The 24,197-nt window shown below is 40.8% G+C and overlaps 2 protein-coding genes across 2 annotated transcripts in view; both read right to left on the bottom strand.

Annotated features, from left to right (window-relative positions):
• Positions 1 to 358: 358 nt before the first annotated feature.
• Positions 359 to 11,257, bottom strand: LOC137008298 (uncharacterized). The gene is made up of 16 exons (XM_067370270.1): positions 11,188 to 11,257; positions 11,019 to 11,096; positions 10,471 to 10,740; positions 8,041 to 8,454; positions 6,916 to 7,302; positions 6,773 to 6,838; positions 4,553 to 4,945; positions 4,046 to 4,447; positions 3,751 to 3,855; positions 3,234 to 3,359; positions 2,973 to 3,157; positions 1,667 to 1,827; positions 1,323 to 1,568; positions 924 to 1,086; positions 564 to 666; positions 359 to 462 (listed from the first exon to the last, which is right to left on the bottom strand). Exons 1-16 carry the CDS (start codon positions 11,255 to 11,257, stop codon positions 359 to 361), a joined length of 3,273 nt encoding a protein of 1,090 aa, XP_067226371.1.
• A 6,240-nt stretch (positions 11,258 to 17,497) lies between these two features.
• The window catches only part of LOC137008294 (uncharacterized), a 29,700-nt gene continuing 23,000 nt past the window's right edge, over positions 17,498 to 24,197 (bottom strand). Inside the window, exons 23-32 of the mRNA XM_067370263.1 lie at positions 23,521 to 23,654; positions 23,123 to 23,401; positions 22,540 to 22,681; positions 21,979 to 22,104; positions 21,714 to 21,898; positions 21,147 to 21,304; positions 20,758 to 21,003; positions 20,355 to 20,517; positions 17,697 to 17,799; positions 17,498 to 17,601 (exon numbers count right to left, since the gene is read on the bottom strand). Coding sequence (XP_067226364.1) covers positions 17,498 to 17,601; positions 17,697 to 17,799; positions 20,355 to 20,517; positions 20,758 to 21,003; positions 21,147 to 21,304; positions 21,714 to 21,898; positions 21,979 to 22,104; positions 22,540 to 22,681; positions 23,123 to 23,401; positions 23,521 to 23,654 — 1,640 coding nt within the window. The remainder of the gene's footprint in view (positions 17,602 to 17,696; positions 17,800 to 20,354; positions 20,518 to 20,757; positions 21,004 to 21,146; positions 21,305 to 21,713; positions 21,899 to 21,978; positions 22,105 to 22,539; positions 22,682 to 23,122; positions 23,402 to 23,520; positions 23,655 to 24,197) is intronic.

Here is a 24,197-nt window from a genome sequence, read left to right as displayed (position 1 = left end):
TTCAGTATTCCGCTTCACTTGGAAAATACGTCACAACACTGGAGAAAAGTCGTTTGCAACTTACGGTTCACGCGGACTTTAAATCACTGAACAGGAATATTTGAATTATTTGAATAAACATGAATCTTATTGTGTTTGTTATTGTAGCACACCCTCTTGAGTAAATAAGATATATATATGTACTCATATAAATTGAGTAATTTTTATATGAATGCCAAGCTACATGAGATAAGAATACAGTTACAGTATATACATCACCAGTTCCACATTCATTAAAATGGCATTAGACAAAATGCGTGTAAACTGTGCACTTATTTATTTTATTTTATTTATTTATTTATTTATTTGTGGCACTAAACTAAAAGTGTGACAGGACACTCGTCAGAGGAACAAGAAACACCATCAGAGAACCACACAGACAAGAAGCCTCAGATACCTTCACTTTGTCTGGAACCCACTTATCTGTGAACAAAGAATATAATGAAATGTAGTGAAATGTGTTAATGACAGAGATCATCATAAACCTTTATTTACAAAATGATTAAAATAAATGAAATGTTCACCTGTGTTCCCTCCAGACAACATCAGAGGACCCATGGATATGGAAGCACTATCATGGAAGTCCAGAGACCTGCCCTCTCTCCGCTGGTGTCCAGAGTCACAGTCCTGATAGAGAAAAGAGCAAAATCAGCTGTGTGAATCCCTGATAAATAACACTGAACAAACAAGAAACAAAGGAGCGCACAAAGTCTCCAGAAGAGGGCAGCCAAAAACAAGTATTTTAGCAGCCTTACACACCGACACTGAAGCATTTGATCAAAGTTCTAATATAGAATTTAACAGTGATTTTTATACATTTAAAGTGATAATTTCTGTCAGTTACTCATAAAACATGATCATTTTGAGAGGTTTTATAATCTCACCATTGAGCAGTGATTGCTGGACAGAAGGCAAAGGTGAACAGCACAGTGCAGGTAAAGCTTAGTGGAGTTTGCAGTGAAGATGAACATCCTGAAGGAGAAACTGCTGGATGTCGAGACGCCGTTCTGCAGCAGCTTCAGTGTCTCATCATTGGGATTGGGACACCTGACAATATCAATAATGACAAATTCTTTCATTTGAAAAACAGTCAATACAAAGTTATCTTCTGTAAATCATCACACATTTGCATTCCATGCTTCAAAAAATGGAATCTTGTGCTAAAGTTCTGAAAAAAGTATCTAAGGTTATCCTAGAAGTAACATTATCATAATTTATTCAGTAAAAGTGTTACATTGAGTTTAGGCTAAGCTTAAAGGAAAAGTGGAAAAGCATTGTTTTACTCTGAAACGATGAGATCCCAGCGGAGGCTGTAATCAGGATCATTCACAGGTGTAGCCCAACACGTGTCCATCACCAGGGCAAACTGGCGGCTGTCGACCCCCTCAACACGAACTTCCACATGCATCTCCTGGTCGAGCTCTGCATCCACTGCACCAGTGAAGGGCCGGGTAAACTCATCATCCTGATATGGAATCATCCGGACACGATATCTGCCTTCACCAGCGGGAAGAGTCTTGTGGACAATGCTGATGAAAATGGAATAAAATATATCTTGGAGTATATTCACATATATTTACTCATTTTTATACTGTGCATTAGTTTTTCCTGCTTAAAAGATTCCCACCTCTCCAGTGAGTTGATTTCCACATGCATGGAAAGTGTTTGTGTTTGAGGATAAACACAGCTGAAAGAAAGCTTCAGGATTTTCTCTTTGCTGATGATGAGACCTTCTGACCTCGGTGACCCCAGAATGAAGTTATCATAGATGAAGTGGGTGCCGTTAGCCTGATGGAACATAGATATAATACTTGAACGTCAAATATTTTACCCACAATATAAAGTGTTAAAGGGGGTTTCAACTCTTATGCAACTGAAACTGTTCTCATGCAGTGAAAATAATGAACATCACAGAGCAAAGTGGACACAGAAAACACGACAATATTCAAGACAGAGCAGCACTGAACAGCAGTGAGTTATTCAGAGATCAGACGAAACACACAACTCTATTACATTTTTATTTCCCCATGCATGCTAAGTGCCTCGTTCCCTCTCATCTCAATTATTTTATATCACCTCAAGATAGAAACAGCACTGTACCATGTAAACATTGTAACATGTTGTCAGTAAACCTACTGAAATTCTGTTCAGTTACCAAATGTTTTGACAATCACAATAAACTTGATGCAATGAATAATTCTCCACAGAAATAATTCTCACTCCAAGCTGAACTCATAAGTTATCAGCCCTTCATTATACTATTATACATTATAATATTAAATTTAATATGTATAAAAGAAGAGCTTTGCCTACTGATCATGACTGGAGTCTCTTGTGAGTGAACATTACATTAAAAGTTGTCAAAAAGACAACTGGCATCACACATATGATAAATCAAATATTCAGTGACATTTCGAGATGATATGTGTCACTGAAACAGTCTCTGTGGCTTCCTCCGATCGCCACCTGAGGGCACCATCACTGGAATACTAACGTGTCACAGAACTACAACTCCCACACCACGTACCTGGGCTGATTACACCTCCACCTGTTGCACATTAGCTGGACTATTTAAGACTCATATATCCCATCATGCTTTGCGAAGTCTTATTTTGCCGCGCATACATTACTTAGCGTTTACCCTGTCTTCTGCTATCTTGTGTATGACCCTGGACTGCCTGTTTACCTTGTTTATCGATTGCCGCCTACCTTGTTATATCTCTGCCCGTTTTCTGGATTACCCTGTTCTGTCTGCCCTGACTATCTGCCTGGTATTGACCTTGTTTTTGCCTTGTCTGCGTTATCCCTGTTGCTTTTATCTGACCATTGCCTGTACTACTACGATTGTTCATTAAAGCTGTATATGGATCTCCCCGAGTCCACTGCCTCGTTACAATATGCATTTCTTTAGCACTGTATGTGATATATCCTACCACAAGATTTGTACCACACATGTGTTCATCATTATCAAAATGGAATTCCACTCTGCCATTCCGGACCGTTCCTTTGCAGCTGGGATCATTGAGGTGTAAGACATCAGCTGGAAAACCAGCCTCAAAGAGCTGACAGCGAGACACAGACATGGAGCCAGAGCTGCTTTCACAGGTTTCTGAGGAATCTAAGAGGGAAAAAAATAGAGATAATTTATGACTGAAAAATTATATATTTTAATTTAGTTGTGGAATGATACCAACCAAAAGAGTCAGAATGTGGTTGTGGTGTGTGATTGTCCTTTTCACATAAACAGCCATAAACACCGTTTTTCATTCCACATCTTTCATCCTCAGAGCAGCTGAGCTCAGAGCAAGGATCTCTCACATCTAAGAGAAGCACAGTTAGATAAAAAATAGGGTACAAAATAACTCAACACATTGCATGTTCCAGTAGCATCCAAGTTAATGAAAAGTAGGACTTGATCCACTACTAAATTAACATCCTACGTTTTAATATTGAAATTGTCTATTCTCTTCTCCCAGACACAAATAATCATCCACAGTGCCCTTCAATAAGCCACAGGATCCCAATAGCTTCTCAGAAACAGCCCAAATTGTCGCTGCTAGCTTTTCAAACATGACATGGTGGACTGCAAAAGAACTAGTTCTACAATTATAGATTTAACACATATATTACATGCATCACATACTGTGACACTGATCCGATTTGCTTATGTAAAACAGTGATCTCACAGATAACAGCACATTATATTATCACCTGTAGTGTCTGTGGTTGTAGTTTCTGTGGCTGTACTTTCAGTTGGATTTCCTGTGGTTGTAGTTGTCTTTGGTATCACAGTAGTATAGGTAGTGTTTATCCTTACTGGAAACAAGGATAAATACATTTAGTCATTAGTGGAGTAATGGATTCTATGGTTGGGATTGTCTCTACTGTTGTAGATGCTAAAGGGATGGATTGACTTGTGCCATCCGGTATTAGGAAAATTTGATATTAATAGCAATAATTTTAAAACAAAATCCAGAGTACGTAAATGGCTAAATGACTAAAGAACAAATTAGTAAATGTTCACCTGAACAGTAAGCTCCACACAATAGTGGCTTGACAAACTCATAAACATAGTAATTTCCTGGACAGGCTTTGACCCTTATAGGGTGGGATGTGTAGTTACAGCAGCCATTCCATGAGGAGAGACAGACCTGACGGGTGACCACTCCATCTTCCAGCTGTGGGTGAGATCCATTGAGCCACAGTGGGTCACTAGTGCCACACATGAACTGATTAACACATGATTCTGGCATCTGAGCATTTTGACCATTGTAGTACAGCCTGTACCAGCCATTCCACTCCACATTAGAATCACACATGCCCAAGTTATAATGGTCAGTGGCTCTCCAAGGCTCATCCAGACTGGTATAGTTGTAGCAGGGGTCGACACTTGGAGTGGAGAAAGATACTGTTATGGAAAAAGAAGAAAGAAAGCACTATATACTTGTGTTCAAGATAAGTATACATCTTCAACAGAGCCTGCAATATCACACATAAATAAGAATGAATATACCTGCACAATAAACAGGAGCTGGGATTGAAAGAGTTGGCCTGGTAAATTTGTAAACGTAATAATTTCCAGGACAAGCTTTGACTTGGATTGGGTCGGATCTGTAGCGACTGAACTGGTCATCACGGCAGCCGTAAATTTCACGAGTAACAACTCCATCTTCTAGCTGAGGATGAGAGTCACCAAGCCACAGAGCACTACAACCTCCACATGACATGTAAGACACACACCATTCAGGCATCTGAGCACTTGATCCATTGATGAAGAGTCGATACCAGCCATCCCATTCTACACGAGTGTCATCATGATCAAATATGTATCCATACATAGACCAGTAATTGAGTGTGCTTCTCCAGTGGTTGTCGAGTATGTTGTAGTTATTGCACGGGTCATAATCTGTTAGATGGAGACCAAAACAAGTTATATTTCAAAGGTATATTTCAATAATGAACTTCACAAGTGTGAATCTGAATCAGTCAAACAGTAAAAATTATGAGATTCTTAAGTTACTCATAACATGATTTGTAATAATGATGCTACAAATTTATGCAAAAAAGGTCACTTTTTACTGTAACAGAACTATATATACAGAACTGTATATACTGTATATATATATATATATATATATATATATATATATATATATATATATATATACACACACACAGGTGCTGGTCATATAATTAGAATATCATCAAAAAGTTGATTTCACTAATTCCATTCAAAAAGTGAAACTTGTATATTATATTCATTCATTACACACAGACTGATATATTTCAAATGTTTATTTCTGTTAAATTTTCTTTTAATGATTATAACTGACAACTAAGGAAAATCCCAAATTCAGTATCTCAGAAAATCAGAATATTACTTAAGACCAATACAAAGAAAGGATTTTTAGAAATCTTGGGCAACTAAAAAATGATGTATATGAAAAGTATGAGCATGTACAGCACTCAGTACTTAGTTGGGGCTCCTTTTGCCTGAATTACTGCAGCAATGTGGCGTGGCATGGAGTCGATCAGTCTGTGGCACTGCTCAGGTGATATGAGAGCCCAGGTTGCTCTGATAGTGGCCTTCAGCTCTTCTGCATTGTTGGGTCTGGCATATTGCATCTTCGTCTTCACAATACCCCATAGATTTTCTATAGGGTTAAGGTCAGGCGAGTTTGCTGGCCAAATAAGAACAGGGATACCATGGTCCTTAAACCAGGTACTAGTAGTTTTGGCACTGTGTGCAGGTGCCATGTCCTGTTGGAAAATGAAATCTGCATCTCCATAAAGTTGGTCAGCAACAGGAAGCATGAAGTGCTCTATAACTTCCTGGTATACGGCTGCGTTGACCTTGGACCTCAGAAAACACAGTGAACCAACACCAGCAGATGACATGGCACCCCAAACCATCACTGACTGTGGAAACTTTACACTGGACCTCAAGCAACGTGGATTGTGTGCCTCTCCTCTCTTCTTCCAGACTCTGGGAACCTGATTTCCAAAGGAAATGCAAAATTTACTTTCATCAGAGAACATAAATTTGGACCACTCAGCAGCAGTCCAGTCCTTTTTGTCTTTAAAAAGTCTGTCTGTTGTTCAAGAGTGGCTTGACACAAGGAATGCGACAGCTGAAACTCATGTCTTGCATACGTCTGTGCGTGGTGGTTCTTGAAGCTCTGACTCCAGCTGCAGTCCACTCTTTGTGAATCTCCCCCACATTTTTGAATGGGTTTTGTTTCACAATCCTCTCCAGGGTGCGGTTATCCCAATTGCTTGTACACTTTTTTCTACCACATTTTTTCCTTCCCTTCGCCTTTCTATTAATGTGCTTGGACACAGAGCTCGTCTTTTGGACATCTGTCAAGTCAGCAGTCTTCCCCATGATTGTGTAGCCTACAGAACTAGACTGAGGCCATTTAAATGATTTTGCAGGTGTTTTGAGTTAATTAGCTGATTAGAGTGTGGCACCAGGTGTCTTAAATATTGAACCTTTTCACAATATTCTAATTTTCTGAGATACTGAATTTGGGATTTTCCTTAGTTGTCAATTATAATCATCAAAATTAAAAGAAATAAACATTTGAAATATATCAGACTGTGTGTAATGACTTTTTGAATGGAATTAGTGAAATAAATCAGCTTTTTGATGATATTCTAATTATATGAACAGCACCTGTATATAGAATATTTACAACTATTTACAACTAACTTACAATAATTTACAACTTACTTAAGGTGATACCAGTGAATATATCTGGACTTGCAGTGGAAACTGCCTGTGAAATAGTGCTGACATCTAAAAAAGAAGCAAATTCATGTCATGACAGAAATCAATTTAAAAGGTTTGAAAGACTTTAATGAGAAAAACAATACCTGTGCAGTATCCTGTACACCACAATTCTTGATTCACAAGTTCATAGACATAGTAATTTCCTGGACATGTTTTCACTCTGATGGGTCTTGACTTGTATTCACAGCAGCCTCCCCAATAACTACCACAGACCTCCCTGATCACCACTCCATCCTCTATCTGAGGGTGAGGATCACTGAACCACAGATTATAGTATCTGCTACAGCTGTTTGGCCTAACACAGGTCTCTGACATCTGGATGTTCATTCCATAGTAGAAAAGCCGATACCAGCCATTCCAGGAGAAAGAGTTATCACAAATATATTCTCCACTTTCATTGTTGGCTCTCCAAGGACGATCCAGAGACTCATAGCTGTAGCAGGGATCACTGCTGATGCTTTGGAAAGCAACTGACATGGACAAAAAGAAAAAAGACTTTATTGTAGTAGAAGGCTTTTAACACTTTAAAAGTTTAGATAGCCCAAAAATGAATATTCTGTCATAAATATCTTTATTAGCTTTCTGGGCTATAAAATGTAAATTAACTTTCTGTCAATGCAGGCCTCACTGAGCCATCCGATTTTATCAAAAATATCTTAATTTGTGTTCCAAAGATTAATGAAGGTCTTACAGGTGTGGAACAACATGAGGGTGAGTAATTAATCACAGAATTTTCATTTTTGGGTGAACTAACCCTTTAAATAATTAAATGTCATTGAATTTTTTAAAGTAATTTTTTTCCAAACACTTTCTACTGTCTACATATTTAAGTCGCATTTAAAGGCTAAAAATAATAATAATTCTTAGGTTGAGTTTCCCAAAGACTGAAAACGTTATTTCAGAACATTCATTGTTCTGTTTGTTTGAGGAGCCCAACATGAGAACTTATGCCTGAACAATATCATTATTTAGACCCTATAGCTGTAATAGTCTGTTTAACAGTGACCCGATTTATTTGTCTGCTCAAGGATCCTGTGGGGAACCTGTTCAGTAAATATTGTACAGATTCTGTTAGGAATAATAATGACACACTGCATGTTTAATTTCTGTTTAAACTGAATAACATTTACACAGCATTTCTAAGAAATACTAACTGTATACATGTTACTAACAAAAAAATCTATTTAAAACAGAGCCTAGAACTTCACCTGCACAGTACATAGGCCTGGGGGCTGATATGATGGGTTTGACCAATTCATAGACGTAATAATCTCCTGGGCATGCTTTGACTTGGATGGATGTGGATCTGTAGGCTCCACACTGATGGGAATATGGCAACGGCAACCATGTAGTAGTTCCCATGACTTCACGGGTCACCACTCCATCCTCAAGTGTTGGATGAGAACCGCTGAGATGCAGTGCAGTTTGACCACCACATCCCACATGACTCACACACCACTCAGACATCTGGGCACTTTCTCCATTCAAATACAGCCGATACCAGCCACTCCATTCAACAAGAGTGTCATCATAGTCATAGTAGAGATACTGTCTTATGTCTCTCCAGGATTCATCAAGAGTGTTATAATCATAGCATGGATTAGAGCTGGAAGTTTTTGAATCTGAGAGAATGAAGAAAAAGGGACAGTCTGTGATGAAACATAACCAATTACAGAATGTTTCAGACGTCTAACTAACACTGATTCAACTCATCAGCTTCTTAATGTGTTGAATAGGGATACACTGGAAAACATTCTGGGAGTCCAGAGGAGTGGGCCTTAGAAACACTGGATTAAATAAACTGACTACACTTAAAACCAAGATAAATCCCTCTCACCTCAGTGTTTTCTAGGATCCCTATCTAAATCTGTATGAGCATGGTCAGTTTATTTCTATGATTTTTTTTTTTTTTTTTGCCATATATTTCTATATAAACCTCTAAATTGAAACCGCAACACTAATTGTACATTTTATCAAGACTCATCCCATAAAATCAAGACCGTTTGCCCTGTTGTGCACAGATATCAGGTCAGATTGAAATGAAACAAATGTAAAAAATCAGATCATGTTCCTTTTAATCTGGATCAGTAAGATTCCCAGCAACAATGTATTATTTATAGTAAATATATAATACAATCACGACGATTTCAAAAATGAAGGTGTGACTATCAGACAATGAAATGCTTTGTTAATAATTGTCGTTGCAAAAAACAGGTTGAGAAGAAAAGACTGTAAAACACTTTACGAATGAAGGCAACGAATTAAGTGTGAAACAACCAGGAACCCGTTAGTCTTCAGTGTCACCATTATCCACAATTGAAACCTACATGGAGTCTTCAGAAGTACAAGGTGACCATTTCTCAGAGACAGAGAACTGCCTAATTATTATACTGAAATGAATAAAATGCATTTTTAGACCTCATCAGCAATTAAATATCACCTATAAAGGATTATATTCAATCTTCATTAATTCTTGATACTTACTGCATTATGTCCCTGTCATATGCTTTGATTTTCTGGATAAAATATGAATATATCGTTTGCTTTTTTTTTTTTAAAGAAAAACTGCACTTATGAAATATAAAATGCACATTTTCAGAAATATAGCAGCTTGATGTTTCTTTACTTTTTGCAACTGAAATGGTTAAAAATCTAAAAAAAAACAACAACAACAACAAAAAAGATTTCTTGGAAATATTGTTTTAATTGGAGATGAACTGAAATGTCTGTTTTCCTTTCTAAAACAAATCGTCTCGGGTTACGAGTGTAACCCTTGTTCCCTGAGTAAGGGAACGAGACGCTACGTCGGATGACGTGATGGGAACCCTCTGTATTTTTGTGTTCGTGAAGCACCTCTGTATCCAACCAATGAAAAGACGCGACGTCAGAGGCGGGTGACGTCACGGATCAGGAAGCTATAAAGCACACCTGAACACAAAGCACGCCAGCTTCTGTAGGTTGTCTGAAGCAAGCGCACCAGGTATGCAGGAGATACGGCCACGTGACGTAGCGTCTCGTTCCCTTACTCAGGGAACAAGGGTTACACTCGTAACCCGAGACGTTCCCTTTCGTGGGAACTATCGACGCTACGTCGGATGACGTGATGGGAACGCAATCCCAACTACGCCGTCTCTCCAAGTGTCTGGCTGCTATCTTGTAGCACCCTGGCCCCCGGAGTGATATTAAGGTGAAGATTGTAAAATCTGATAAAGGTGTGCTGGGATGACCATCCAGCCGCACCACAAATGTCGTCCATAGAGACACCAGATAGAAGAGCTCTGGACGCGGCCATACCTCTCGTGGAGTGAGCCCGCACCATCAAAGGACACGGGCGCCCCACCGTCTCATATGCAAGTGAGATGGCCTCGACCACCCACTTGCTCATCCGCTGTTTAGATGCTGGGCCCCCTTCTTAGGGGACCCATAACACACAAACAATTGTTCTGTTTTTCTCCACAGGGCAGCTCTGTGGACATACGCATCTAACGCTCTTACAGGGCAAAGCAGATTCTTCCTTTCCTGATCCAAGTTTGCAAAAGGAGGCGGGCAGAAAGCCTCAAGTACAATGGGGCCTGGGACCCTCGTCGGAACCTTTGGAACATAGCCCGGCCTGGTATGCAAAAAGGCTTTCACCATACCAGGCGCAAACTCAAGACAAGATGGAGCTATTGACAGCGCTTGTAAATCACCAATTCTCTTCAAAGAAGAGACGGCCAAGAGAAAGATGGTTTTAAGTGTCAGGAATTTGTCTGACACCTCCTCTATTGGCTCGAAGGGAGCCTCAGCCAGCCCTTGGAGCACAATAGTGAGGTCCCAGGTCGGGGTCTTTGTGCGCACCACAGGCCTCAACCTGAGTGCACCACGGAGGAAGCGTACTACTAGAGGGTCTCGACCCAGCGAGGAGCCCCCTACAGGAATATGATGAGCCGAAATAGCGGCCACATATACATTTCAGCGTGGAGGGGGTTAAACCTTCCGAGAACTTTTCCTGAAGGAACCGAAGCACGTCTGAGACTGAAGAATGGACCGGGTCCAAATTATGTTGTTCACACCACACAGAGAACAATTTCCATTTGTATAAGTACAACTTCCTCGTGGAGGGAGCTCTGGAATGAAGGATGGTCTCCACAACCTCAGTTGGGAGACCAGATCCTATGAGCCTTGCCCCCTCAGGGGCCAGGCCCACAGTTTCCACATTTCTGGGCGGGGATGGAGAATCGTGCCGCCCACTTGAGACAGGAGATCCTGCCTGAGGGGGGAAGCTCTAAGGGAGAGCCGTGCAGAAGAGACATTATGTCCGAAAACCATACTCTGGTCGGCCAGTAAGGGGCCACCAATATTAGGTCGACCCTCACCTGGCGAACCTTCTCCAGAACTCACGGGAGCAAATGCATACAGACGTAGCCTCGGCCACGTCTGTAGCATGGCATCCAGCCCTAGAGGTGCTGGGTGTTGAAGTGAGTACCACAGAGGACACTGAGCTGACTCCTCTGTGGCAAAAAGATCGACTTGAGCTCGACCGAAAGTTTTCCATATTAACTCCACCACCTTGGTGTGGAGTTTCCATTCCCCGATCTCGCGCCCTGCCTCGACAGGGCGTCCGCTCCCACATTCAACCGCCCGGGGATGTAGGCTGCTCTCAGCGAGAGGAGCTTTCCTGGGACCAGAGGAGGATGCGACTGGCCAACTTTGATAATGGGCGAGACCGCAAACCCCCCTGATGGTTGATATACGAGACCACCGTAGTGTTGTCCGTTCGGACCAGCACATGATGGTCTCTCAGGTCGGGGAGGAAGTGTTTCAGTGCAAGAAGCACCGCCATCATCTCCAGCCGATTTATGTGCCAGGAGAGCTGATGGTCCTCCCAAAGACCCTGAGCCGAGCGACCACTCATGATCGCCCCCAGCCCGTGAGGGAAGCATCTGTCGTAAGCATTACACGACGACCAGAAGTCCCCAGCACGGGTCCCTGGGTTAGGAACCAAGGCTTCTTCCACATGACCAGAGCACGAAGGCATCGCCACGTGACTTTGATCATGCGAAAAGGATTTCCCCTCGGGGAAAACCCCTTGGTCCTGAGCCACCACTGTAAGGGTCTCATGTGCAGGAGGCCAAAAGTAATGACGTTGGACGCAGCTGCCATCAGACCCAACAGTCTCTGACACTGTTTTACAGTGAGTGACTGGCCTAATTTCACCCCTTTCACGGCCCCGAGAATGGAACTCACACGAGCAGGGGACAACTGCGCCTGCATCGTGGTGGAATCCCAGATTACACCTAAATAGTTTGCAACCTGACTTGGGACCAGCACACTCTTTTTGGCGTTGAGCCTCAGCCCAAGCCTTTTCATGTGCGACAGAACAACATCTCGATGTTGAACTGCCAATTGTTCTGTTTGAGCTAGTATCAACCAATCGTCGATATAGTTCAGCACGCGGATGCCCTGGAGTCTCAGCGGAGCCAGCGCTGCATCCACGCACTTCGTGAACGTGCGGGGTGAGAGGGATAGGCCGAACGGAAGAACCCTGTATTGGTAAGCTTCGCCCCCGAAAGCAAACCTGAGGAACTTCCTGTGTGAAGGATGGATGGATACATGAAAGTATGCGTCTTTCAGATCTATCGCTACAAACCAGTCCTCGGACCTGATCTGAGGGATGATCTGTCTGAGTGTAAGCATTTTGAACTTCAACTTCCTTACTGATCGATTTAACACACGTAAATCTATGATCGGACGCAACCCTCCATCCTTCTTCGGAACAATGAAGTAGCGGCTGTAAAAGCCCGACATTTTGCTGGGAGGGGAAACCCTTTCTATAGCCCCTTTTTGCAAAAGCGTCGTTACTTCTTGCTCCATCACCAGAGACTGCTCTGGGGTTACCACCGTAGGAAGCACCCCATTGAACTTGGGCGGTCGTGAACCGAACTGAATTCTGTAGCCCTGTTCTACCATGAGCAGTACCCACTTCGAAACATTCGGGAGATTTTTCCACTCTTCCAAATATTCTACTAAGGGAACCAGTCTCTCGAGACTGGTCTCTGGTGTTTTTTGAGCACTTGGCTCGTCCATCTGACGCGGCGCACCGGCAGACAGGCGAATCACGTGCTGGCCAACCCTCCTCGGAGGATCGGCGGAGACCGCTGTGCCCTGACGCACGCTGGGTGGCAGGGTTGACAGGACGGTCCCCTGAGGGCACCGGGAGGGACCCGATATCCGAATCCCCCCGGAGGGGCTGCCCTCGAGAGATCCTGCACTATAAAGGTCAGGACCTCTTCTTTGAAGCCTTCCGGGAGATAATGACGGTCCTCAGATCCGTCCTACCTCCGGAAGAGCTTCGCCTGTGCTGCCACGCCCCGGCCCCCCAAATCTTTGTGGGGGAGCGCGGGAGGCGACACTGGCTCTTTGTTGCACCCTGTGTGCTGAGGAGCTGGCTGTCGGCCGAGGCTGCTCCCGCCCAGCAGCCTCGGGGGGATGAGAGCGGCGGGGAATAATTTTAGAAAATGCCGCTGTCTGCTTTCGTGTCTCCTGAAACCAGTCGACGACAGTTGACACTGCGTCGCCGAACAGGCCAAAAGGAGACAGCGAGCGCGTCCATGAGAACATTTTTATCTCTCTCCTTGATGTCTGAGAGGTTGAGCCAGAGATGCCTCTCCGTGGCCACCAGGGCTGCCATAGAGCGGCCGATGGATTTGGCCGTCTCCTTGGTGGCCCGGAGAGCTAAATCTGTTGCCTTTCTGAGCTCGTGAATAGCCTCAAAGGACGCTTCCCCAGTGTCATCAATTTCCCCCAGCAGGTCGGCTTGGTATGCCTGTAAGATAGACATGGTATGAAGGCATGCCGCCGCCTGACCTGCCGCCGAATAAGCCTTGCCCACCAAGCTGGAAGTTGTCTTTAGGGGCTTGGTGGGCAGCGTCGGGGTCTTAAGGGACGATGTGGGCTCGGGTGAGAGATGCGCTCGCGAGCGTCTCCTCGACCCGAGGCATCGCCCCATAGCCGTGACGTTTCAGCCCAACTATATTGCTATATAGTGACGTCTGCGGGCTGTACAGTCTGTATTGTACTGGCCTCTTCCACGACCTCGACACCTCGGTGTGGAGGTCGGGAAAAACGGCAGACCCCGGCGCTGAGGTAGTGACCGCGCGGGAAGAAACCTTTCATCAAGCTTACTTTTTGGTTTATTTTCAGCTTTTTCCGCGGGCCAGTCGATTTTTAACTTTTCTACTGCCCTGGTCACTACCTCTAATAGCTCCTCATAAGCAGGGGATGAGGATGGCGGTTCCTCATCGACGCTCTCCACATCAACCTCCTCGGAGGAAGATATGTTAAGCATCGGTGCCTCTCTTCGGGGGGGAAGAAACCGCTACGCGTGCTTCCGCCACCAAAGGAGAGACACTGGGTCTAGCAGGTAAGGGAAGCGATAGGGCAGTGCCCGTCTCTTCCCCCTCTGCTAGATCCATCTGTGAGACCCCACGAGTGCAGCCTTCGCTGTGCCTCGGCAACAGCGGGACCAGACCCGCGGGGAACACTCGCCTCGGCGCCCTCCTCAAAGAGCGCCCGGCGAGATCGCAGCACTCTGAGGGTGAGCTGATCGCAGTGTACACAGACGGCTCCCTCGAGAGCCGCCTGTGCATGCTCAACCCCCAGGCATTTCACACACATGTCGTGTGAATCTCCTGTCACTATGTAGCGTGGACAAGGAGGAGTACACTTTTTAAACTGTTGCTGCTTTTCCGCCATAATGCTTTTTGTCTTATTTTTGTGCTTTGAAACTCTTGTCCTCGGACGAAGAGATCACTGTGTGAATATGTATATATATATATCAGACAGACAACAATAAATAAGACAGACAAGATACAGAGAACGCTTGCTGAAGACAACAGAAGCTGGCGTGCTTTGTGTTCAGGTGTGCTTTATAGCTTCCTGATCCGTGACGTCACCCGCCTCTGACGTCGCGTCTTTTCATTGGTTGGATACAGAGGTGCTTCACGAACACAAAAATACAGAGGGTTCCCATCACGTCATCCGACGTAGCGTCGATAGTTCCCACGAAAGGGAACTCTGGTTTGCATCACTCTAAAATATGATCCAATTACATCAGTTTCAACAATTAATCTCATCCCATAAAATCAAGACCGTTTGCCCTGTTGTGCACAGATATCAGGTCAGATTGAAATAAAACAAATGTAAGAATAATTAATCATACATCACAACTCAATATTTATATGCAGTAGCCCACCACTTGTATTGATAATTAATAATGAATTGATAATTAAGTTCGATGAATATTACAGGTACATAATTATTAGTGCCCCGAAGTTGTATGCTTTTATGAATTTCCCGATTTTTTAAGCTAAAACATAATTTGTGCAGGAGTTACACAAAATGCGACTCCAAACGCAGAGATAATGTGGAGTGTAGCTTTGTGGTGTCCAAAACTGATGGTTTAACTATATATATCAGCTATATACAGCCTTATTCAGACACAACTGAACCTTGAAAAATAAAATCACAGGCCAGGTGAGAGCAGGTCTCCAGGAGCAGGGCTGAAGAACTATAGGAGCTACAGAATACATGGAAGACTGAATCGATGCAGGACTGCTCTCTCAAGAATGTTCTGGAATAATGACACTAAAGGCAATAATAATGATCTCGCTTCAGTTCATATACTTCAAACGTGTATAATTAGGCACAGACATTGAAGTCATTATTACAGGGATATTTAGGTTCTTATAATTAATAAACATGTGGGCTTGGGGTTTTCCCAATTAAACAGTGTTATTTAAAAAAGAAAATTCTCCATACATGAAAATGCAGGGTGATTACTGGCAGTTGAGTTAATTGGTAATTTTTGCTTGGTTCATAATAAAAAATTATATTATACTTTAGGATTTGAAGCCAGCTCCCTTGCTTTAAACAAATTACACCACTAGACTATCATTTCTTATTGTTGGTACCCCTTCAAAAAATAATAATAAAAAGTTCATGAGGACCCTGATTTTACATGTTTAATAGACTAATCATTAAGCATGATTTAATATTGGGAATTTATTCTGTCAGTTCACAGATTATAAAAAACTCACCGTTAATCAGCAGCAGTAGAGACACACACAGTGAGATCAGAAACCTCATTGTGATGAACCGCACCTACACACACATATACATGAAACATTCAAAATATTTATTTTTCTTTTTGTTTATTGTACAGATTGGTAAAAACTTAAATTATAACTTTCACAAATATACAAAATACTTTAGCTTGGTCAAAACCCTAGTCATTTGAGCCCAACAGGATAAAATAAAGAGAAATATCTTTACCTGAGGTCAGATGATCAAACTCTCTTCAATAGAGTGATGCTGAACTGCAGCTCTCACAATCTTATCAGGGCCTTTAATAACTGTGGGAGGATCATTTCTGGAAAAGGGAGTAATCTCTAAACAATACCTTGAAGATGTGTTTCATTTCTTTTCATCTTGTTAGAGATTGCATCGATGCTTGCCATTTAATCATTTGACTTCATTGTGCAGCTCTGTTGTGTACGGACTGCTCTGATATTACAGTGAAAACAATAGTTAATGTGTATGTTGACCTAAAATCAGATCATGTTCCTTTTAATCTGGATCAGTAAGATTCCCAGCAACAATGTATTATTTATAGTAAATATATAATACAATCACGACGATTTCAAAAATGAAGGTGTGACTATCAGACAATGAAATGCTTTGTTAATAATTGTCGTTGCAAAAAAACAGGTTGAGAAGAAAAGACTGTAAAACACTTTACGAATGAAGGCAACGAATTAAGTGTGAAACAACCAGGAACCCTTTAGTCTTCAGTGTCACCATTATCCACAACTGAAACCTACATGGAGTCTTCAGAAGTACAAGGTGACCATTTCTCAGAGACAGAGAACTGCCTAATTATTATACTGAAATGAATAAAATGCATTTTTAGACCTCATCAGCAATTAAATATCACCTATAAAGGATTATATTCAATCTTCATTAATTCTTGATACTTACTGCATTATGTCCCTGTCATATGCTTTGATTTTCTGGATAAAATATGAATATATTGTTTGCTTGTTTGTTTTTTAAAGAAAAACTGCACTTATGAAACACAAAATGCACTGAAATGTCTGTTTTCCTTTCTAAAACAAATCTCTGGTTTGCGTCACTCTAAAATATGATCCAATTACATCAGTTTCAACAATTAAAAAGATGGGTAAAAATACCAAAATAATGGAATTGATGTCTTCATCTTGTTCATGGACCAAATCATATTTCTATTTCTGAAAGTCTGTTATAGATATGTTATCTTGAACTGCAACATAAGCATTTACATTTTTTAAATAAGTTATAAAACAGAAAGGAATCGTAGATCAGGAATCATCCTTTTAATGTTTTGCATAATTTGAACATGCATTTGTTATTATAGCATGTCCTCTTAAGTAAATATTAATGACTAACATAGTACATAGAATTTTGAATGATTGATTGAATTCATTAATAATTAAATATTTTTGGTGCTTGTAAGTAAACAAACAAAGAATACATATCAGCTGTGACAAAGAAACAATTAGAAACTCAAAACCAGTGTGTCATCAGCGCCACATTCATTAAAATATCAGACAATATGCATGTAAATTCTGCCCTTTTTGTGGCACTAAACTAAAGGTGTGTCAGGACACTCATCAGAGGAACAAGAAACACCATCAGAGAACCAAACAGACAAGAAGCCTCAGATACCTTCACTTGGTCTGGGACCCACTTTGCTGTGAACAGAGAATATAATGCAATGCAGTGAAATATAATGTATTTAAACAGAAACCTTTATTTAAAAAATGATTAAAATAAATTAAATATTCACCTGTGTTCCCTCCAGACCACATCAGAGGACCCATGGATATGGAAGCACTGTCATGGAAGTCCAGAGACCTGCCCTCTCTCCCCTGGTGTCCAGAGTCACAGTCCTGATAGAGAAAGTGTAAATCCCTGTTAAATATCATTGATATATAAATCACAGTTCACAGTGCATCAGGTTCTTTGTGAAAGGAGTGCACAAGAGTGTCCTGCAGTGGAAAGCCAGAACAAGCATTTTAGCAGCCTAACATACTGACACTGAGGCATTTGATTAATTTAAAACTACACTATGTAACTTTGTTGTTCTATATTAATTACATTTTTAATAATTACTGAGCTCATTGTGAATCCATCTTCCAAACAGTGTTTTTGACTTGCCCTGAATCACTACAGTAAGCCTACAATAATACCACATTCATATATAATAATTTGTTTTAGGAGTTTGAAACAGCTTGCCAAAGCAAACTTTCCAGAAACGTTCCCTCTGGCTGGTAAACATCATAGTACTACCATTGGTCCGTGGCAATTACATAATAGGTAGGTGTGGCTCTGCCTTCTTTTACATGGAAATCTTCTCTGGTTCATTTCCTCTGTTTAGTCTGTCGAGGTCAGATGGGAGTGAAAACACTCACTAGAGAGCTGCTTTATAGTAGAATCTGAAGTTGTAATTCAATCTATTGTATAACGTGATTATATAAATAAACATGATGTGACTTCACTGGAGTGCTGAATTACAGAGCTCATACAAACAAGTCCACATCGCTATGATTAGATGCTTTCTTAACTGCTGTTTTCTCACCGCTGTTATTTTCGTTGTACATTTTTTTTCTTATTGGGAGGAAAGCGTGCAGCACATACACTGATGAGCCAAAACATTATGACCACCTGCCTAATATCCTGTTGGTCATCCGCATGCTGCCAAAACAGTGCCAACCCATCAAGGCATGGACTCTACAAGAGCCCTGAATGTGTCTCACACCAACACTTTAGCAGCAGATCCTTCAAGTCCTGCAGTTTGTGGGGTGGAGCCACCATGGATCAAACTTGTTGGCAGTGTGGCAGGGTGGACCCAGGGTTTCCCAACAGAACATTGCCCAGAGCGTCACACTCCCTCCACCGGCTTGTCCCACAGGGCATTATTTCTATGAATGAACATGCATATCCCCAGGACATTGTGTGCAAATTCATGTACATTGCCCTTTTGTATTATATACTGTTTTATGCATGCCTTATGATAGAATTATTAGATAATGTAACCTTATTGGTATGTTTAATGTCAAAATGATCCTCATTTAATTTCCTATACATTGGAGTACATCACCTCGTCATAATGTGCATGCCTGTTATATTAATCAGAGTATAAAGGGACACAAAACCACAAGGCCACTCAAATGAGTCAACTTTAAAACAAACAAACTTTGTTATACCCTTTTCATTGGTCAAGCCCAACTGGAGAGGTGTGACCTCTGCAGAATTTAAAAGCTACTATCTCCCGATGCTTCCTTAAGTTGTTTCTGAAAAAAAGAGTAGAACCATTTGGTCCGACTGCGACACAGTGGGACTTCCCCACGCCAGCTGGACCTCAAAGTTACAACAAGCCATGTAGTCACTTTCCACCCAGGAAAGAGAACTCTCCGACAACAAGAGAGTAAGACTGACATCACTGACGTTCGTCATTCTTCACCACCATCGAACTATTAAAAAATATAAAGACTTTTTTTTAAGACTTCATTGGACAGACGATTGTTCAGTCCAATGAACAAGTATCATACACTTAACTAACAAAACAGAGGTTTAGTATAAGCTGTAGATCTCTTGTTGCCAAGGTGCTTTAAATATAGAAACTGATGTTTATGTTCAGGGTAGCGTTTCCCAAAAGCATCGTTAGCCTAAGTTGATCGTAGCTCCATTGCCACCAATGGAGCTACGATCAACTTAGGCTTACGATGCTTTTGGGAAACGCAGCCCAGGTAGTTAACTGACTCTTAATTCACTTTAACTTCCATTTTACCCATGTATGTACGAGTATGTGTTCGTGATTTAGTTAAAACTTTTGTGCACATTTACGTGAGTGCTGAGTCTGTGGTCACTGCTTGCAAAAGTAAAAGTATACGATGCAATCATATTTCCTTCTGGGCTAATTCTCTACATTTTGTAAAAGAAAACAGAACTCATCAGCTACCTACTTTCTCTGCTCCAAGGTCCAGTTCTGATGCTTTCATGCCCATTGTAAGAGTGCCCATTTTCCTGCATCCAACAAGTTGATTACCAGCACTGATTGTTTGCTTAGCATTTAATCTACCCAGACCTCAGTATGTGACAATGTTACTTGTGACTGGTCATAATGTTCAGCTAAACACCTTTCTCAGCAGTGTGGGTGGAGGATGTTCGTTAACAGTATATCCATGAAAAAGGTATTTCCAACTTCTTTTACCCTGAAAAATAACTTTGCTGAAAGTTTATTGGGACCTTAACCATAACCAAACACTAGTAACTTTGTTATGCTCCAAAAGCTAGATGGCCAAAAGTATATATTGTAGCTTAAACTATCATTTTATACATTTAAATGGATGTTACTTTAACTGCAGTGTGGTGAGAACCTCCATTACAATCAATTATACAAAAACATAATTCAGTACTATTATGAGAGGTTTTGAAAACTGACCATTGAGCAGCGATTGCTTGACAGAAGGCAAAGGTGAACAGCACAGTGCAGGTAAAGCTTAGTGGAGTTTGCAGTGAAGATAAACATCCCAAAGGAGAAACGGCTGGATGTTGAGACGCCGTTCTGCAGCAGCTTCAGTGTCTCATCATTTGGATTGGGACACCTGAGAATATCAATACAAATGATTTCATTTGAAACAGTCAATACAAAGTTATCTTCTGTAAATCATCACACATTTGCATTCCATGTACAAAAATGGAATCTTGTGCTTTAATTCTGAAATACTGAAAGACAAACTATCTATGACAATCCTAAAAGTGATATGATTATAATTTATTCAGTAAAAGTGCTACATTGAGTTAAGGCTAAGCTTTAAAGAATAAAAAAACAAGCATTGCTTTACTCTGAAACAATGAGATCCCAGCGGAGGCTGTAATCAGGATCATTCACAGGTGTAGCCCAACACGTGTCCATCACCAGGGCAAACTGGCGCCTGTCGACCCCCTCAACACGAACTTCCACATGCATCTCCTGGTCGAGCTCTGCATCCACTGCACCAGTGAAGGGCCGGATAAACTCATCATCTTGAAATGGAATCATCCGGACACGATATCTGCCTTCACCAGCGGGAAGAGTCTTGTGCACAATGCTGATGACATGTTCAAGATCCATGTTATATTTGTCTCAACTCAATTTATATTTAGAAACACAGATATTAAGAGCATAGCATATATACAGTATTCACTCATTGTTATACTGTACATTAGTTTTTCCTGCTTAAAATATTCCCACCTCTCCAGTGGGTTGATTTCCACATTCATGGAAAGTGTTTGTGTTTGAGGATAAACACAGCTGAAAGAAAGCTTCAGGATTTTCTCTCTGCTGATGAGACCTTCTGACCTCGGTGTCCCCAGAATAAAGTTATCATAGATGAAGTGGGTGCCGTTAGCCTGTGGACAACAAATATAACATTTTTGTAATTAAGTCTAAATTTAATTGAAGGTATTTTAAATTCATTTTTGTTAAAGCAAAATCAGAAACCAAGACAAAATTTGCCTCAGTCAAGAGACATAATGGTGGGTGACATTAATGGTGGAGAATGCGGGCAAAACTTCCAAACTCTTTTGTGGCATGGATTAGTGTATCCTTCCCTGCTGAATCTCTCAGTCTTTAGGGAGGTCTGTTTGGGCCCCTCCCTTGGTTGTTACAGATTCTTCAGTACCTTTACAGACCTCCATACAGACTTCTCAAAGTCTCATAGCGATTCCCCAAGTTGTCAAATCAAACTCTGTTGGTTCATTCGGACAATACAAATAATTGGATGGTATATTTGAATAAATCATACACAGTTAAACCTACCACAAGATTTGTACCACACATGTGTTCATCATTATCAAAATGGAATTCCACTCTGCCATTCCGGACCGTTCCTTTGCAGCTGGGATCATTGAGGTGTAAGACATCAGCTGGAAAACCAGCCTCAAAGAGCTGACAGCGAGACACAGACATGGAGCCAGAGCTGCTTTCACAGGATTCTGAGGAATCTGAGAGGGAAAAATATAAAGATAATTTATGACTGAAAAAAAAAAATACATTTCACATTATGTTGTGGAATTATACCAACCAAAAGAGTCAGAATGTGGTTGTGGTCTGTGATTGTCCTTTTTACATAAACAGCCATAAACACCATTTTTCATCCCACATCTTTCATCCTCAGAGCAGCTGAGTTCAGAACAGGGGTTTCCATCAACTAGAAGGGGAAGCACAGATAGATGAAATACAACACAAACTGCTTTTGTTCCACTATTTGAAGTCGCTTTGGAGAACAGCATCAGCTAAATGCATAAATGTAATGTATATGTAAACTTAATGAAACACTCAATCAATTAACATCCTACTTTCAACTCAATTTACTTAGAAAGTTAGAAATTCCAGTATCATGACAACACTAGTGTAGGGTGCCACAAATTATTGTAAATTTTCAAAGGTTGCCATCACTGCACTAGATAAACTTAAACCTGATAGATAAGCACTGAAATCCACACACATAAAATATTTGTTGAATGACGTTTAAACATATGCATAATAATCATTCAAACCAGAGTTATATAAATTTATCAGAAAACTGGCTTGTAAAACAAAACCTTATTGTTTTTATCTATTTCTAGAAAGTTAAATCTTTTACTTTTGTGTCCACCATCCACCCTGAAGGCCCAACGGCCTGCAACATTGACATTACTGGAGTTCTTGAGGTTTGGAATGGAGCTCCCATTGACTGATCCAGGAATCACAAAGTAGTGTAGGGAGTTTACAGTATCATAACCAGCCTGGATAAAATATGTAAAATATGCTAATTATATATGTTAACAGTACATACATAAATACATACACTTATATAGTATTGAACACTTTCATAGAACACAAAGGTAACATTTTGTTCGGATACAGTTAAGTTGCTTTTACCTCAACCATAACTCCTGTTACAGAAGTGTCACCATAATTCATCAGAATAAATGAAAAATTACTGCCTGAAATTAAAACCACTTGAAATGATGTTTCCTGCAAAGATTGAAAAAAAAAAGGATAATCATTTAGTGTTCATTTTTCATTATTTGTATCTATTGCTCTTATGTGTATGACCATTATTTTGATCTTGTTGCTATTATTAATGTTTTAATTCATTATTTTCTGTCACTTTGTATTGTATTCATGCCAACAAAGTATTTTGATTTTGAATGGAATTGAATTCAGAAGTATATCAAACTCACTGCTCTATACATGGAAAAGTAAGGGACTTTATCCCAAGTTGCAACAAAGACCCAAGAAGCGTTGAAGGTCAGATTTGGGAAATGATTGTTTATATCCTGAGTGGCACGTGTGAGAACACTTCCATTAGTGTACTGATTATATGAAATGACACCTCTTGCACCGTTATTCAGGTCGGTCCAGAGACCAGCAATTATATCTTGGCTTCCATTAGCAGGAAAAGAGTAGGGAATAAACTGTGATGAAGACTGGTTGAATGTGAGATGTCCATTATTATTCACCTGAAACATGAGAAATATTGTCAAAATAACAGCCACAGGTTTTACTGATCACAGATGAGTTTATAAAACATCCACCACTCACATTTAGACACAGAATTAAGATGGAATCAAATCCTTACATAAATCTGCTGGTATGTGCGGCCAAAGAATAGAAATGGCCTCAACAGCTGAATTTTAGAGGAGCTTCCATCATCAGCAGCAGCATTTCTTGTGTCTCCTGAAGAGCCGAATGGGTAGAATATTTCTGGTGCTGCTGTGAGAATGAACAAAAAAAAAATACAAAAGATTTGACATTTAAATTTCACAGTAATTTGTAAGGCTCATATTTATTTATTTATGTAATGTGAGAGGAATCTGACTGCTATTAGTAGTGGGATGATGATGACCTCTGGTTGTGGACTGGTCTAAGTGTGAACTTGTTCATGTGTTATTCATGCATTTCTTTCAACAAGACTGGACTGCTGCAATTCATTGTACTAAGGGATCACTCACTCTTGTTTATCTGATGATGTGACACTTAGGCCAAATTCCTCATCCATCACTATGGGAAAGACTTAAAACTCAGCAATGATGTTTAAAAAAAGTTTTTTGAGAAAATGTGAAAGTTGGTATTAGAAATAAAAACTAAAGATCACTGAAAATGGCCTATTCCACTATTAAGGAAATAATCATTCTGAGCTTTTTTACTTCTGTTGTCAGCATTCTACCTCCTGTAGTTTGTCTCCATGCCTCTAGAGGCTCCTGTGTTCCCCTCTGTCTTATTCTTCCTCGTTTGATCTTGTTAGCATTATCCAGG

The sequence above is a fragment of the Chanodichthys erythropterus genome, chromosome 19, assembly GCF_024489055.1.
Source record: "Chanodichthys erythropterus isolate Z2021 chromosome 19, ASM2448905v1, whole genome shotgun sequence".
Lineage (NCBI taxonomy): Eukaryota > Metazoa > Chordata > Actinopteri > Cypriniformes > Xenocyprididae > Chanodichthys > Chanodichthys erythropterus.
The sequence above is the reverse complement of the archived record's forward strand: the minus strand, read 5'-3'. Positions and strand labels throughout refer to the sequence as shown.

What these genes read in the sequence shown, in the direction of transcription:
- LOC137008298 (XM_067370270.1), bottom strand. Translation starts at nt 11,257, where the DNA reads ATGCTACAGACGTGGCCGAGGCTACGTCTGTATGCATTTGCTCCCGTG. An exon ending in GTGTACAGGATACTGCACAG is followed by an intron (nt 6,839 to 6,915) that starts GTATTGTTTTTC and finishes CTTCTTTTTTAG; the next exon opens with ATGTCAGCACTATTTCACAG. An exon ending in AGGTGAACATTTACTAATTT is followed by an intron (nt 3,856 to 4,045) that starts GTTCTTTAGTCA and finishes CCTTGTTTCCAG; the next exon opens with TAAGGATAAACACTACCTAT.